Source organism: Salvelinus sp. IW2-2015, unplaced genomic scaffold, assembly GCF_002910315.2.
Source record: "Salvelinus sp. IW2-2015 unplaced genomic scaffold, ASM291031v2 Un_scaffold1019, whole genome shotgun sequence".
Classification (NCBI taxonomy): domain Eukaryota; kingdom Metazoa; phylum Chordata; class Actinopteri; order Salmoniformes; family Salmonidae; genus Salvelinus; species Salvelinus sp. IW2-2015.
In genome coordinates, this window is record NW_019942689.1 from 357,100 (window position 1) to 373,487 (window position 16,388).

The 16,388-nt window shown below is 44.8% G+C and overlaps 3 protein-coding genes across 3 annotated transcripts; 2 read left to right on the top strand and 1 right to left on the bottom strand.

Moving 5' to 3' along the window:
- Positions 1-151: 151 nt before the first annotated feature.
- Positions 152-1,720, top strand: LOC112069459 (proteasome maturation protein). Its single transcript, XM_024136804.2, has 6 exons — positions 152-256; positions 710-810; positions 913-973; positions 1,122-1,223; positions 1,334-1,427; positions 1,517-1,720. Exons 1-6 carry the CDS (start codon positions 254-256, stop codon positions 1,582-1,584), a joined length of 429 nt encoding a protein of 142 aa, XP_023992572.1. The 5' UTR covers positions 152-253; the 3' UTR covers positions 1,585-1,720.
- Positions 1,721-3,955: 2,235 nt separating this feature from the next.
- On the top strand, positions 3,956-6,353 carry LOC112069461 (NADH:ubiquinone oxidoreductase subunit B4). Its single transcript, XM_024136806.2, has 3 exons — positions 3,956-4,758; positions 5,071-5,214; positions 6,183-6,353. The coding sequence occupies exons 1-3, from the start codon at positions 4,582-4,584 to the stop codon at positions 6,243-6,245; spliced, it is 384 nt and encodes a 127-aa protein (XP_023992574.1). The 5' UTR covers positions 3,956-4,581; the 3' UTR covers positions 6,246-6,353.
- On the bottom strand, positions 6,306-14,908 carry LOC112069460 (homogentisate 1,2-dioxygenase). The gene is made up of 14 exons (XM_024136805.2): positions 14,715-14,908; positions 12,651-12,722; positions 12,402-12,490; positions 12,141-12,246; positions 11,997-12,056; positions 11,784-11,875; positions 11,654-11,688; positions 11,485-11,564; positions 10,939-11,038; positions 10,725-10,849; positions 7,483-7,587; positions 7,268-7,394; positions 6,908-7,089; positions 6,306-6,821 (listed from the first exon to the last, which is right to left on the bottom strand). The coding sequence occupies exons 1-14, from the start codon at positions 14,727-14,729 to the stop codon at positions 6,678-6,680; spliced, it is 1,332 nt and encodes a 443-aa protein (XP_023992573.1). The 5' UTR covers positions 14,730-14,908; the 3' UTR covers positions 6,306-6,677.
- Between the last annotated feature and the right edge of the window lie 1,480 nt (positions 14,909-16,388).

The window sequence follows — 16,388 nt, forward strand, 5'->3', positions numbered from 1 at the left end:
AATGGGGTTGGTGAGGATGTGGTAGAAGTTAGGGATTTATTTGGTTTTGAATTTTATTTTCATGGTAGTACATAATTGGTCAGATCATGGTTGATCGTAAATTCCAGCACCGTAGGTGGCGGCATGCACTTTAAACGTTTGTTTGCGGACCGCCACGACATCATAGAAGAAGAAAAATAAGTGTCGTCACAACTAACGCGACCCTGACCGGAAGTTTTGTACTAAAAGTGGAAACAGCCGCATCACAGGCACAATGGTAGCTATCAAATTACCAACATTTGCTATTTAATTCATACATTAAATGTGTAAAACGTATATTTGATAGATAGCTATGTTGTCTATACGAAATACCAATGAATCGTGGGGTTTTATTAATGTATTGCTTGCTGTATTTGTAGAGACGTTTGGATTTTGATTAGTCACTCATGCCAGTGAACTAGCTAACGTTAGCGCGTTATTAGCAGCGATGATGTCCAACGTTAGCTCTAGCTAGTTATTTGTGTTTGTTTGTGTCAGTCAGTTTGGTTAATTAATCTAAACTAGCGCCAATAGTCTTGCCTACCTTTTGCTTCGTGCCAGCAAGGTAGTTAACAATGTAGCAGTCATCTCAGTTGTTTGGGATACACTAAAGTGTTAGCTAGTAGGTAACGTTAGTCATCATGCCTCTACTATAATGCTAACTGAGTTGTGTTCTTTTGTTCGTCTCCAGAATACTCGTGGACTACGATCACAGCTTAAGGACAGTGTACCGGTGATGGGCATGGGTCAACACATTGGGGCTTATGGCGTTCAGGACACACTCAGGAGCGGGTGAGAGAACGGTCTCTGCTGGACACTCATTCAACTCAAAGTATGTAACGTTAACTATATAACAGTTTGTGAGACATAACTGACAGTTGAACTCTCTCTCAGGTTCAGCAGTGTGAAAAATGAGCTGCTCCCCAGCCATGTGCTGGAGCTGTCAGAAAAGAATGTGAGTGACACAATACGTTGTTCTGAGCTAAAGGCTAAGTATATGTTCTGGGAGTTAATACAAGTCTTCAGGTCTCATACAACTTTTCTCGAATAAACCACTAATGCTACTTTAGCTCCAACATTGACTTTTGTACTCTCCCTTGCAGTTTCAGCTGAACCAGGACAAGATGAACTTCTCCACCCTCAGAAACATCCAGGGCCTCCACGCTCCCCTGAAACTGCAGATGGAGTACAGGGCCGCCAGACAGGTAGACGCAAATGTCTCTCTGATCTTCATTGAAAACAAAGAATAGTGTTGGAGAAAATGCAATAAGCAACTTTCACCACATCCCTTACCACTTTCCCTGTCCCTTCTCAGATCCAGCGCCTTCCGTTCCTGCAAAGCTCACACCTGGCCCTGGACACTCTCAAAGGGAACGATGAGAGCATCAGCTTTGAGGACATCCTCAACGGTAAGAGACACTGTATACAGACAAGACAACAGCAGAGAGAAGTTAAACTAATGTGAACTTAGCACTCTTTTGTGTCCATCTCCCTGCAGACCCAGCCCAAAGTGAGATGGTGGGTGAGCCCCACATCATGGTGGAGTATAAGCTGGGCCTGATGTGAGAGCCGTCAGACCCCCGGATGTTTGTGTTTACCCTCTGTTCACTTCCTCATATGAGACAGCACTCAAGACTTTCGTATCGTTGGATTCCTTTGTTTCTAATAAATCCTATAACTCAACAATGTTGTTGATCTATTACAGATGTGTGCTAGTGTTTTTGGTGTGTGCTTCCCTGTTCACTGAAGTTATAAAAATACACACTTAAGCACAAGATGCATTACAACTCTTTTTTTTATTTTCAAACAAAGGTAAGATTTGTGTAGGTTTAACTCTTATGAATCTTATCCATCACGACAACACATGTCTGTCAGATGCCCCTGGCAGTAGGTACTCCCCCTTGTGGTACAGAAACACACTGCACCAGGTCCTCGTGCTTCATCACACATGTCACTTGCGGGTACGCCCAACCTACCATCCTCACCTCGTCCCCAACGACTGCCAGCATCCGGCCCGACGAGGCAGAAAGCCATCCAGTTGCTAGGCTGCGTCCCTGTCTCCACAGTGAACACGTCTGCAGCCCTCCTGACATCCCACAGCATGACAGCGTCATGGGAATTGCAGTACGCGATGAGGTCACCAGTGGGGCTGAGTGAGGCGTGGTTGATGGAGCTGCAGTAGTCGTAGATTGTCTAGGCATGCGGCGGTCCGGGTGTCCCACAAGGTGAGCAGGCTAGTGGAGGGGAGGAACTCTACACTGTTGATAGAACCAGTGTGGCTGTGTAGCGGCAGCTCTCACTGCAGGTCCCACACCTTTTATAATATGGATAATCATCATGTCTACAAATATGGCACACATTACCTCAACACAGTCAGCATGTGTGTGCCAAGTTTGGTAGAAGAACAGGAAATATTGATTTCCTAACAAACCTTAACTGTGTCATCAAGGGAGCAGGAGGCCACAAAGTCTCCAGCAGAATGGAAGGTGCAGCCCCAAGTGGCTCCAGTGTGGCTCTCTGGGGTCAGCACACCACGGCCCTCAGAAATGTCCCATATCTGGAACCTGGAGTCCCACTTGTGGCCCCTAGCTTAGCCCCGTCAGGGTGGAAGTTAACCCCAGATAGCCGTCGCTGCCCCTGGCCTGTAGAAATCAGCTCTCCTTCAGGAAGCCTCCAGAGCTGGTTGTCACCAGCCGAGGCAACCACTAGTTTGCTTGTGTGTAGAGCCAGGTAGCTGACAAGCAGGGTGTGGGCCTAGAGATGTTTTATTGTGAAAAAAGAAAGAACAGTAACTTTAACATACATTTAGTAGTTTGAGTTGCTATTAGGGAAATAAAATGCCTTGATACATAAAGGGTGAGCAGGGTATTCATCACATCTTACCTTGAGGGTGTTGGTAAGGCGGAATGTGGCTGCCTTGAAGGAGCCCTGAGTAGACACAGACTTCTTCCCTCTGTGGGCCAGCTGGGTGTCTGGTGGAAACTCTGTCTGGTGGTGTTGGGGTCTTTGGAAGGAGCGTAAAGACTTACTCCATCCCAATTGGCTTGTTATTACCCTTGTCTTGTTTGGGGTGAGGTTTTGTTGTCTGGTCTTGGGCTACACTCGGAGGTGGGGTGGGGAGGTTGAGAAGGAAGGGTGTTGTGTAAAGTCGCCTGCCTCTCCAAGCTGACCTGAATTTCTGCTTCAGACCTGCCTTGTATTTCTCGTTCATCTGTTTCAATGCTAGATCATAAGTGGGGGCACCGTGTGACTTCAGCTTTCTAATATCTTCAATCAGTCTTTTCTACTCCTGGCCCACTCATTGTACTGGAGACGGTGGAAATCTCTGGCTTTTTGGAGCTTGGAGTCCCACTGCTGAGGCTGTTTGTCTGTATTCTCCCCTCTCCCCCCTGTGTGTTTTTCATCTCGCTGCCAAGAAAATGGTTTTGAGAGTACACATCTGGAACTAGCCCCACATCCTCTGCGTTAAACAGACATTTGTGCGCCATCTCATTCCACTCCGTTTGAAAGCAGTTCATGGTTTTGGTCATGCCCATGCTGATAAGGAAGTTGGGTGAAAAGTCAATGACCACTTCGGGTATGCGAGAAACCGTCTTTGATTGGAGCTTCGCTGTATTGAAAGCCATAATCGGAGTGTGGGAATTGTAGCAGACTCGAGGTAAAATATATTGTACGCTGGTTGTTTGGAAGCAGTGGCGACCCGTCATTCAGGTTTTGAGACCCACATTTTTTGTTGAAATGTATTTTTGGGGGGTGGGGTTTACCTGTTTTGCATTTTATTTTGGCATTAATACAGTGGGGCAAAAAAGTATTTAGTCAGCCACCAATTGTGCAAGTTCTCCCACTTAAAAAGATGAGAGAGGCCTGTAATTTTCATCATAGGTACACTTCAACGATGACAGACAAAATGAGAAATTAGAAAAAAAATGAGAAAGAACGGCACATGTTTGCTGTACATTTCAAAAGTGCTAAACAAATAGTTAAATTGACTGTCTGTCCTAGCTCGCTCATGAATATCTTAATCGAAATTACGGATTGTCTCATCTGCTTGTCTTCCCTTTATGCCATAGTTTGTACATCTCAATTGTCAGTAGAAACCACATTTATTTAAGCAAGTCAGCCATATCAGCTATGTTTTTTTTAAAGGCATTAAATGAGGCTGAATGAACTGTTTCGCTGCCAGAAAAGGCTCTGCTGATAGACAGGTGTAGCAATGGTAAGATGTTGGGACAGCTTTATGTAGGCCCTAACAGACACCGTTTGTCACCGTTATAGTGCAATTAATGTATCGTTTAGTGTTGTGGCTTTGCTCGCATGCATCTCACTTCGTATTTTTTAGATTTTTTGCAATACAAAGATTTACATGCTAAAATCGCCACTGGAAGTCTTTGTGGGCATTTTTAGGCACTCAAAAGTTGACAGTCCCCCACAAAAAAATTGACAAGTTCGTGTGGAATGCTTCATGTTGCCATGGAAAACTAGCCTGCTGGCAGAGAACGCGATACTTTGTGGTAATCTAATCACGTTGTCTGTCTCTACTGTCATTGGTCTCTACTCACAAACATGGCGGACTACCGCGAAGCGCCCTTGGCCACTCGGCCAAAAACGTTGGACCCAGCTGAATATTTCAACCTTTCGCTGGACCAGAGACGTGCCGAAGAGGAGAGGGCTGGCTTAAGGGCCCAGCTGAAGAGACAATATCAGATGCAGCTAAACAACCCGCACAGAAAAGAGCTTATTGTAAGTAGAGTGAGCTAACATGCTAACGCTAGCTAGTTTGCGAATGTCAGACCCACAGTTCCCCCAGAGGTAATGCTATTGATGGGGTTTGCTAACTAACGTTACTTTTGTTGATGTTACAATTTCGGAATAAGTTTGCTATTTAAACTAATTTGTGAAGCATTGTTGTATTCAGTTAAATGAATTCTGGGGGAACATGACTGTTTCTGAATTCAACCGTTCTTACCACGATAGTAGTAGACTGCAATAAGACTGGCACCCACTCTCAAAGATTGGCCATCATTATTGACATGCTGTTTTTTGTGTTTACAGGAAGACCCTGCCTTGACACGCTGGGTGTACGCACGCACCAACCCCTACAACCACTTCAGAGCCACCAAGAAGACGTCACTGCTAGGTGGGCTCTTTGGAGTGGTTCCCCTCTTCGTCCTGTACTACGTACTGAAGACGGACAGGGTATGGATGAGATGACACCAACCCTTATCCTACTTGTTCCCTGACATAAGGGGTCTGTTCCAAATCCACCCTAGCCTCTATACCAGTGGTCAACAACCTTTTCTGAGTCAAGATCACTTTGATTCAAAATACAAAATGAGATCTACCACTCGTTTTTTTTAAACATGACTAAAACATAAGCAACTCAATATTAGGTAAGTGATCCTATCTATATTATGAAGGCAAATTTGTACAGTGCCACCAGACTGTGCCCATTAAGGTCATCCATTGAACAGACACATTTGCTGTCTAATACAGAAGTGATTGGAGTATGAGCCCTCACAGACCCCGTATTAAGTCACTCTCAGTAAATTCATCTTAGATCATCGACATGGTGAGTTGATCATTTTTGCATTATTGGAAGCAAATACACTTTGAAGCTTTGTCTGACTCCATAATAGTTTCAAGATTTCTGCCAAATGTTTTTTTGTAAGAAACTGAAGTCAGGGAGAAGAGCACACGCTAGGCTATCTAAGCTCATCTTCTACTCCGCCACCATTCTTTGTGACAGTCTACATGGCACCTCTATTGTTATTAAGATCCTCTCTTTGAATCCGAGAGAGCTGTCACAGACCTGGGTACTGAGGCTCACACTGTGCTGTAATTCCTCTGCTATTTCTCCACTGAGAGGAAGAAAAACATCCCTGTATTTATTCATGAGACATTAGTTCATATTATAAACACGCCACCAAGAGGAGGTTGCTTAGAGCAGGGCTTCCCAAACTCAGTCTTTTTGGTTTTCGCTAAGCACTACACAGCTGAGTCAAATAACTAATTATCAAGCTTTGATTATTTGAAACAGCTGTGTAGTGCTAGGGAAAAAAACAAAACAGGGGGGGGGGGGCAGAAATGAGTTTGGGAAACCCTGGCTTAGGTGACGATGCTGTCTCTCTGTTGCCATCGTGACCTCATTAAACCCCCCCCCCCAGGACAAGAAGGAGGAGCAGATCAAAGCTGGGACCTACGACCGCAAGTTCAAGCTTGCCTACTGAGTTTGCTCATTGCAGACTTCCATTGTAAAGTATTGTAGAGTTAATGTCAGTGTGTATCTATTATTGTTAACTGAATAAAACATTCTTTATTGTTGAAAAGCAAATAAAGTGTCTGCCTGTCATTACAAACATACAAGGGCTGTGAATGACATGAGCAGCAGAGTGGTGAAAACTCACTAACAAGTCTTCCAGGGTATTTTTATTCACTCACTTACTTTTGTCTAGTACCTTTTTTTTATTATCAATGAACCGGTTAATCTTAAACAAGCATACACCAATTACCCAAACACTCTATTAGGCTGTGAGTGATAGAATGAATTGAGCCACGGTATAGTGGTATGAAGCTAAAGAGGTCCAGGATGTTGACTTTTTTCAAGGCACCATGCCTTGAAAGTGATCTAGGGGAAGCAATGACTGTTCTGCTTCTCTACTCTACTGTTTGCTTGGTCTCCAGTTGGGGTCAAAGTGTTTGCGTAGCGGCTCCCAGCACTGGTAGTAGCTCTTGTCCAGCTTCTGACACGTCTCCAGACCCCACTTAGTAACCGCCATGCTGAACGACGACTCAAACATGAAGGCCTGAGAGAGAGAGGGATGTTACTTGACGGCTTACTGATATTTACAGTTTTATAGTTTCATCACGTGTGTGTGCTCCCATATGTTACCATGGTCCCCTCAGCCACCCTCTCTGGTTTGAGGAGAGCGGTGCTGCTCTTCTCGAAGCAGTCTCTGTCAGGGCCATGAGGGGTCATCATGCTGTGGAGAGTGCCCCCTCCTGGCTGGAAGCCCTCCTTCTTGGCCTCATAGTGGCCCTTGATCAGCCCCATGAACTCACTCATACAGTTCCCTGGAACACAGACAGGGGGAGCTCTGACAACACACACACACTACTACAAAATACATTACAGTCACTAGATGGCTATGCCAGAAAAGGACAAAGTTCTCGGTAACATCAGAACTGAAGACGAGCAAGTGTTTGTTATTTGTTCTTAGGGTTAGAAGTGTGTGTGTGTGTGTGGTCGTACTGTGGTAGTACGGGGGTCTGAAGGTGTGGTCGGCCACTCCCCAGCGCGGGGGGAAAATGACAAAGTCAGCCATGGCGACTCCTGGACGAGTGGACTTGGCCGTCAACACTGTGAAGATGGAAGGATCCTGGTGCACAGATGGAGGAGAGGAAGGGTTAGGGTGTGTGTGTGTGTTCGTGCTTATGTGTGCGTGTGTGTGTGTGTGAGGTTCTCACCGCATGATCGAAGGCCACACAGTTGATGACCATAAAGTTCTCCAGGTTGTATTTGTATGGTGTGTAGTTTCCATGCCACGCTACCACATTGAAGGGAGAGAAACTCTGCAATCACACAGAAGAAGGAATAGAATAATGTTCAAATGTATAGTAGGGGTGTGGCAGGCGTCAGTATCCCCTGGTCTACCGCACCTTGGAACTTGAGATATAGCCGTACCTCAAGTCAATTTTCATTTCAGGAAAGAGGGCCCTTGATATTCAGAATTGAAAAACAGACGTAGACCAGCATAAGGGAAAAAAAGAACGTGAGGATAATTGCTGATTTTGAACGGTGTGCCTCCTCTCCTTCTCTACTATTCTTTTCATTCACCCCATTCGTTGTGATCTTCAGCTCCAGGTATTTATGCAGTAATTGGTTTCACAATCAAACTTTCCCAAACTTCTTTCAGGGCCCTCGGCTCGGCTCGGAGAGAGATGGGGTGGGGAGAGAGACACGAAGACGGTGTAGAGATATTTCTTCATCTTGATTGTTAAAACCACAGCAATTTTATATAGCAGTTCTGATGTCACTGTGAAAGAGACATTCAATGGTAGTTCTAAAATCAATATTATTCATTACAGCTGAAGCTGTCTTCAGGACTGACCCATGTACCCTCTCGAACGTGCGCGAGCACACACACATTCTCCCACACACGCATTCTCCATAAATGACATACTAACACACTCGCATGCAGTACAAGCGCACACACAAACACACACAGTCACCATGCACCCAGGGGGTCTGAGAACCCCAAGGCAGGTAATCTCTTGGGCATTACAGTTCCTGTGATAACTCTGCCAGACTCGATTAAAAACAGAGTGCGAGAAAAAAAACAAAAAAAAACATATTGGCCCAGTCAAGCAAATAATAAGTTAATTTGAGCAATTCCATCTCTCTGCAGGGGTACCAAACAGCAGGACGAGACAGAGACGGAACCTGCCCCCCCACACTTCCAATATGTGTGACACACACACACCAGTTTCAGGTTAGGTGGGGAGGAGAGAGAAAGTGCAAGTCCCAACACCCGGTCCGAACCCAGAGATGACTAAGAGAAAGAGAGGTGGATGGAGAGAGGTAGAGAGAGGTTAATGAAAGAAAGAGGGGACCGGTGTGTAACCCAGAGGATTGACTAAGAGAAAGAGAGGTGGATGGGGAGAGGTAGAGAGAGGTTAATGAAAGAAAGAGGGGACCGGTTGTAACCCAGAGATGACTAAGAGAAAGAGAGGTGGATGGAGAGAGGTAGAGAGAGGTTAATGAAAGAAAAGAGGGACCGGTGTATATCCCAGAGATGACTAAGAGAAAGAGAGGTGGATGGAGAGAGGTAGAGAGAGGTTAATGAAAGAAAGAGGGGACCGGTGTATATCCCAGAGATGACTAAGAGAAAGAGAGTGGATGGAGAGAGGTAGAGAGAGGTTAATGAAAGAAAGAGGGGACCGGTGTGTAACCCAGAGATGACTAAGAGAAAGAGAGGTGGATGGAGAGAGGTAGAGAGAGGGAGAGGTTAATGAAAGAAAGAGGGGACCGGTGTGTATCCCAGACACACACAGAGCAGTCGGGAAGTATTCAGATCTTTTTACACATTTTGTTACGTTACAGCCTTTTTCTAAAATGGATAAAATGCATGTTTTTCCTCATCAATTTACACATAAAACCCCATAATGACAAAGCAAAAACTGTTTTTTAGAAATATTTGCAAATGTATAAAAAAATTTCAAACACCTTATTTATATAAGAATTCAGACCCTTTGCCTTGAGACTCCAAATTGAGCTCAGGTGCATCCTGTTTCCATTGATCATTCTTGAGATGTTTCTACAACTTGACTGGAGTCCACCTGTGGAACAGCCCGCTTGGAGTTTGCCAAAAGGCACCTAAAGGACTCTCAGATCATGAGAAACAAGATTCTCTGATCTGAGGAAACCAAGATTTTACTCTTTGGCCTGAATACCTAGCGTCACGTCTACAGGAAGCCTGCCACCATCCCTATGGTGAAGCATGGTGGTGGCAGCATCATGCTGTGGGGATGTTTTTCAGCGGCAGGGACTGGGAGACGAGTCAGGATAGAGGGAAATATGAACGGAGCAAAGTACAGAGAGATCATTGATGAAAACATGCTCCAGAGAGCTCAGCACCTTAGACTGGGGTGAAGGTTCACCTTCCAACAGGACAACGACCTTAAACACACAGCCAAGACAACATAGGAGTGGCTTCGGGACAAGTCTCTGAATGTCCTTGAGTGGCCCAGCCAGAGCCCGGACGAACATCTCTGGAGAGACCTGAAAATAGCTGTGCAGCGATGCTCCCCATCCAACCTGACAGACCTTGAGAGCATCTGCAGAGAAGAATGGGAGAAAATACCCAAATAGAGGTGTGCCAAGCTTGTAGCGCCAAGAAGACTCGAGGATTTGATTGCTGCCTAAGGTGCTTCAATAAAGTACTGAGTAAAGGGTCTGAATACTTATGAAAAAGAGATATGTTTTTTATTTGTAATACATATGCAAAAATGTTTAAAAACCCGTTTTTGCTTTGTCGTTATGTGATATTGTGTGTAGATTGATAAAAAAAATCTTTTTTTAAATCCATTTTAGAATAAAGCTGTAAGTTAACAAAATGTGGAAAAAGTGAAAGGGTCTGAATACTTCCTGAATACACTGTATCCCCTCTAACACAGGTGTTTCCACGGTTACCTCCCTCCCTAACACACACACACACCCTCCGTCCTCCCCTTCCCTGTCTCTTTAAATCCCCTCCTGTCAGACAAAATGAGTCGATCCAATTACCTGCTCGACAGGATGCTTTCAGAGCGGGGTGGGAAATCATTCCCCGGTAAAATATGCTGAAATGAATGCTTAACTCGAGCAAGGTTTTCTCCCCTTCTGAAAAGACAGGCAGGTATCTGGCGGGGACGCGTTAACTAATTATGATTAAGGCTGGTAAGTGAGCCGAGACGGGAGCCTGCTGATCAGAACTGTCAGGCATTTTACATTAAATAATCGGGGAGGGCAGTTCAATGTTAACGTGCAGCTATTCTCGGAGTTGGGACGGCTAGATAGCTAATCGCTAACATTAGTGGTGTCCCATGTATATATTACAAGCTACTATCATGAATTATAGTGCTGTGTATTGTAATGTCTGTGACAGAACATGTACATATGACCCAAAGACACACGTGTACTCACGTCACGCACACGCACACGTACACACCTGTTGGCTGGAGAACAGTTTGCCCTGATACTTGTTGATGACGGTGTAGCCTGTGGCCACCTCACGGTCCTCATACCACGCTACCGGAGTCAGGAAGTCCCTGGGATTGGCCAGTCCGTTGGCCCCTAGGAAGATGATAGGTTCACAAATGTTATTGCGTTGAAAGGTGGGAGGGTCAAGGTGTCACGTTGAGGAGGAATGGTGTCACACACACCTATGGGTCCCAGGTCGGGAAGCTCAAAGTGGGCTCCGTACACCTCCAACACGTAGCCTCTGGTCTCCCCGAACACATCCACACTGAAACGCATCCCTTGCTGCAACACACAAGGGACATACAGATAGAGGCGAGGGGACAGGTGAAGGTTGACAGTTACAGGTAAAGGTTGACAGTTGCAGGTTGAAAGTTACAGGTGAATGTTGACAGCTGCAGGTTGAAAGTTGAAAGTTACAGGTGAAGGTTGATAGTTACAGTTGAAGGTTGAAAGTTGCAGGTTGACAGTTACAGGTTGACAGTTACAGGTGAAGGTTGACAGTTACAGGTTGACAGTTACAGGTGAAGGTTGACAGTTACAGGTTGAAAGTTACAGGGGAAGGTTGACAGTTGCAGGTTGAAAGTTACAGGTGAAGGTTGACAGTTACAGTTGCAGGTTGACAGTTACAGGTGAAGGTTGACAATGAGAGGGATTCATGTGAAGCATGGTTTTGTCGTTGAGAGCTGTCAAGATTGATAGGCTTATGTTCTCTGGTGCTGCCGTCTCACCTGAATGACACAGATCTCGTTGGGTTCCACCATCATCTTCCCAAACTCTGTAGTGATCAGAATCTCACCGTGCTGGGGCACTGAGAGAGAGAATGGGGGGGGGTACTTACTTATTGCTTATTAACTTAACATGTGTACCTTTACTAAAAAAAATGCATATTTGACTGACCAATGAGGAAATCTCCATCTGAATTGTTGAAACACCTGAAAAGCAGAGACCACATAAAATTGTTGACATGGGGCTCAGAGTTGTAAATCTCAAATATGGGAGAGATGATCACACACACACACACACACACCTGTCAACCATGGAGGTGTTGCAGGTGAACATGTGGATGCCGATCCCATTGCGGGACTTGGTGTCTCCTGCTCCACATAGGGTGTGCAGACCCTATGGTTGACAGATGGGAGAACCATTCAGATCCAGGACAGATGACAGGCTATGCAGCAGAAACAGCTATTTTCTACCAAGTAAAACCAGAGGCCTGAGTGAACGAGGGATTATGTTTTACCGTCACAAAGTCCACTTTCTTCTCTGAGGATTTGGGGATGGTGAACGGCATCCACCGGAGCTACGAAAAGGAAACATTTTCAAATGTTGAGACCTAATTTCCCTGTTTTTCTCTCTCTCTCTCTCTCTCCATTTCTCTCTGTACCTGGTTAGGGTCAGGTTCCACTTCGTCCCATTTCTCTGTTAGGTTCCCACAGTGCATTGCGGTGTAGGGCTTGTGGCGGACGGACGGCAGGATACGGTATAACCAGCTGTAGAATCGAGGAAAGAAAGTTAGCAAAGATAGTGTGTTCGTCTGTGTGCATGTCTATGAATAAGTGCAGAAAATTGCTTTTCTGTACACATAAACTGAGGACCATTGAAAGGAGGATACATTCCTGTCAATCACTATTAAATGACTGGATACCTCCTCTTATTGGTTGGCCGTGGGCAAGTGAAGGCGGAGCCAGAGAGTTGTTCAGCATAGAGGCCATAGGGACACACCTGAGGGTTGTTCTGGAGAGACAACAGAGCTGGGTTCAACATCCCAGAGGGGGTAACGGAGGTGTGAGGGGTGTTGCAGGGGCTACAGAACCTACAATGTAGGCTATACAGGTGTGGTTTGAGGGGTGTTGTTGGATAACAGGTGAGGTGTAGGCCTCGTGTGGAATGTTACCTGTCCTTCAGGTAAGGACCCTGGGCAGCGAGGGTCTTCAGAGGAGAACTCATTCCCAAACCCACTCAGGTACTGGAGGAGATTGAGAGAGAGGCACGACAGTTGACAGTGATACTTTACATCTGGCTTCAGTATTGCATTATATAATGACATCATCATGTCTATGTTGTTGAGTCCTTATACACTGTACAAAAATATAAATGCAACAATTTCAAAGATTTTACTGAGTTACAGTTCATATAAGGAAATCAGTCAATTGAAATAAAATCAGATCCTTGCGACATGGGGCTGTGCATTATCATGCTGAAACTGAAGTGATGGCGGTGAATTAATGGCACGACAATGGGCCTCGTCACGGTATTTCGTCACGGTACCTCTGTGCATTCAAATTGATCAAATGCAATTGTGTTTGTTTTCCGTAGGTAATGCCTGCCCATATCATAACCACACCGCCACCATGAGGCAATCTGTTCACAAAATTGACATAAGCAAACTCCTTGCCCACACAAAGCCATACACGCTGTCTACCTTCTGCCTGGTACATTTGAAACCCGGGATTAATCCTTGAAGAGCACAATTCTCCAGCATGCCAGTGGCCATCGAAGGTGAACATTTGCCCATTGAAGTCGATTACGACGCTGAACTGCAGTCAGGTCAAGACCCTGGTGAGGACGACGAGCATGCAGATGAGCTTCCCTGAGACGGTTTCTGACAGTTTGGGCAGAAATTATTTTGTTGTGCAAACCCACAGTTGCATCAGCTGTCTGGGTAGCTGGTCTCAGACGATCCCGCAGGTGAAATAGACGGAGGTGGAGGTCCTGGGCTGGCGTGGTTACATGTAGTCTGCGGATGTGAGGCCGGTTGGACATACTGACAAATTCTCTAAAACGGTGTTGGAGGTGGCTTATGGTAGAGAAATGAACATTACATTATCTGGCAACTGCTCTGGTGGACACTCCTACAGTCAGCATGCCAATTGCACGCTCCCTCAAAACTTGACACATCTGTGGCATTGTGTTGTGTGACAAAACTGCACATTTTAAAGTGGCCTTTTATTGTCCCCAGCACAAAGTGCACCTGTGTAATGATCCTGCTGTTTAATCAGCATATTGATATGCCACACCTGTCAGGTGGATGGATTATCTTGGTAAAGGAGAAATGCTCACTAACAGATGCAAACAAATTTGTGCACAGAATTTAAGAGAAATAAGCTTTTTGTACTTATGGACATTATATGGGATCTTGTATTTCAGCTCATGAAACACGGGACCAACATTTTACATAACATTTAGCTTTTATGAGTACTTGTGTCATCTGTTTGCATACTTGGCACACAATGCAAACCTACGTGACTTTTCTGATGTAGCCATGCAACGTCACAGCAGCACGACCCCCTTTTCTCTCTTTCTCCTCACAGTAGCCTACGCTTGGAACTTGGCGTACCCACAAACCAAAGAAATTGTGCTAAGTCATCGCGGGTCTGCAAAAGCACACGCGTCTTTTTGCAGTGATGCGCGCGCTCACGTGATTACATTCCTTGCAGTGTAGTTTACTTGGTGTGGAAGAATGATGCCCAAATTCTCAATAAATGACAGTGGCTGAATGAAACATGAGTGGCACAATGGCTGTCAACTGATTACAGTGTTAACCGTGTAACTGCGCTCAGAACTCTGCGTTCCACAAGCGGCTAGGACCCATCTGGGCAGCTGCTAAATCCAGCGCGCTGATTGGACATAAGGGAACGCCCCTTCAGCGCACCGCTTGACCGCGGCAGTAGGTTCCAGATTTATTAAACACAGTTTAGTTTTGCAAAACACAGTTTAGTCTTGCATTGCAGATCATGAGATTTCGGACATTTGTTGATGCGATTGATAGCTAATGTATAACATTCAAATGACAAAAAAAACGATATATATGCTTATCGTTCCCATATGTCAGCATTTCTTATTTTAAATGAAGAACAATTTATGAGAAATAACAGCCCTCTGCAAAAATAGAACCTGAACTTAGATTCATTATAAATGGAGGTAATATTTACGGAAGTTGTTCCTCCTTAGTCCTTACCTTAAGCCCAGACATTGTGCTTCCTTATGAAACTGTCCAACTGAAGAAAATACGTGTTTAAAGTCCAACACGCTGGTTAAAACGTAACTATTTCTCTCCAGTGCCTCAGTCTACGATACCTAACCAATACGCCACACAACCCCCACGTCCCGAGATGGAGAGAGTGAAAAAAAGAGGAGAGGAGGGCTGGATTTATGCTCTTTCTCAATATGGCTTTAATTAAGACCAGACCGGTCCGTGACGTATGGGGGGGTTCTCTCTGGGAGAAAGGGGTGGATATGCATAGAAAAATAGGGACCGAGGGGTGGAGAGGCTGTTTGCTCAAAAGTGAGCAAACAAGGACCAAAGTCATAGCGAAAGCAAATACAACCCCAAGCCACCTTTTAGATCCAACATGGGTCCAATGGCCATGACACGTGTAGTTTTACGTTCCATCCACATCGGGGCTCCGGATGCACTGACTGCGCTGATGGTGATGCACGTAGAAATATAATGAATATAAATGAATTATATGGTGATGCACAACAATGCACTGACATTATAGAGATCTTATTCAATTACCATTCTACGTCCTAATTCTATGACTAAAACCAAGGAGATGATGACTCCATTACTTAGCTGGCCATGTTGGAAAGGACAACAGTGGCAATATAGTCAGGCCTGCTGAGCATGTGGTATGTTTAAGCAATAAGGCACAAGGGGGATGTGGTATATGGCCAGTATACCATAGCTAAGGGCAGTTAGTACGCATGATGCAATGCAGAGTGCCTGGATACAGTCCTTGGCCATGGTATATTTGCCATATACCATACATCCTTGTGCCTTATTGCTAATTATAAACTGGTTACCAATGTAAATAGAGCAGTAAAAATACATGTTTTGTCATACCAGTGGTATACAGTCTAATATACCACGGCTGTCAGGCTGTGAGCCAATCAACATTCAGTGCTGAACCATCCCGTTTATAAAGGCCTATGAATGATTGAGTTTAGCATAGGACCTAATCGAAGAATCAGAGGTATAGGCCTTTATCATTGTGGATAGAATCAAAAGGGACAAGCAATCTGTGGGATAGAGAATAACAAATTATTGATTATTTTTTTATCTGCTTTAAACCACATCTATTTTTTTATTCAGAATAATTGAAATGAATAATACTTGAATATTTAACATGCAATCGAATTTTCATCTGAACAACATACAATACAGAACAAAGGACGAAAAATATCTACATTATAGGCCAAATTTATTCAGTTCATTTTTGTCAAAAGGAGAGGACCAAACTGGGCGCAGCTAATGTCCCAGCAGTATCAAAAAGAATACATTTCCCTTTCTCATTCTTCATCCCAAATCCCCTCTCTTGTTTTTCTTTTCTTTTAGGGTGGGTTCGGGCAAAGGTAAATGAAGGCAATTCTCATAGCGAGGCGCAAATAAACTCGACGCGACAAAAGTAACTGTTCTCCAGCGAGGCGTGCAGTTGTCGCGGGTGCCCCGCGGTGTGCCGCGTCGCATACGAGAAAGCCCAACGGCGGAAAATATCGCGACCAGGTCTGCGGAAATTGATCTGCTCCTTCGATTGAGAAAGAAATGAGAGATTTGAATATCACCTCCGAGTTTGATGATAGAATTCTGCAGTATTTGTCTCCTCTCCGGGTAGTGTTCTATGAGGCTGAA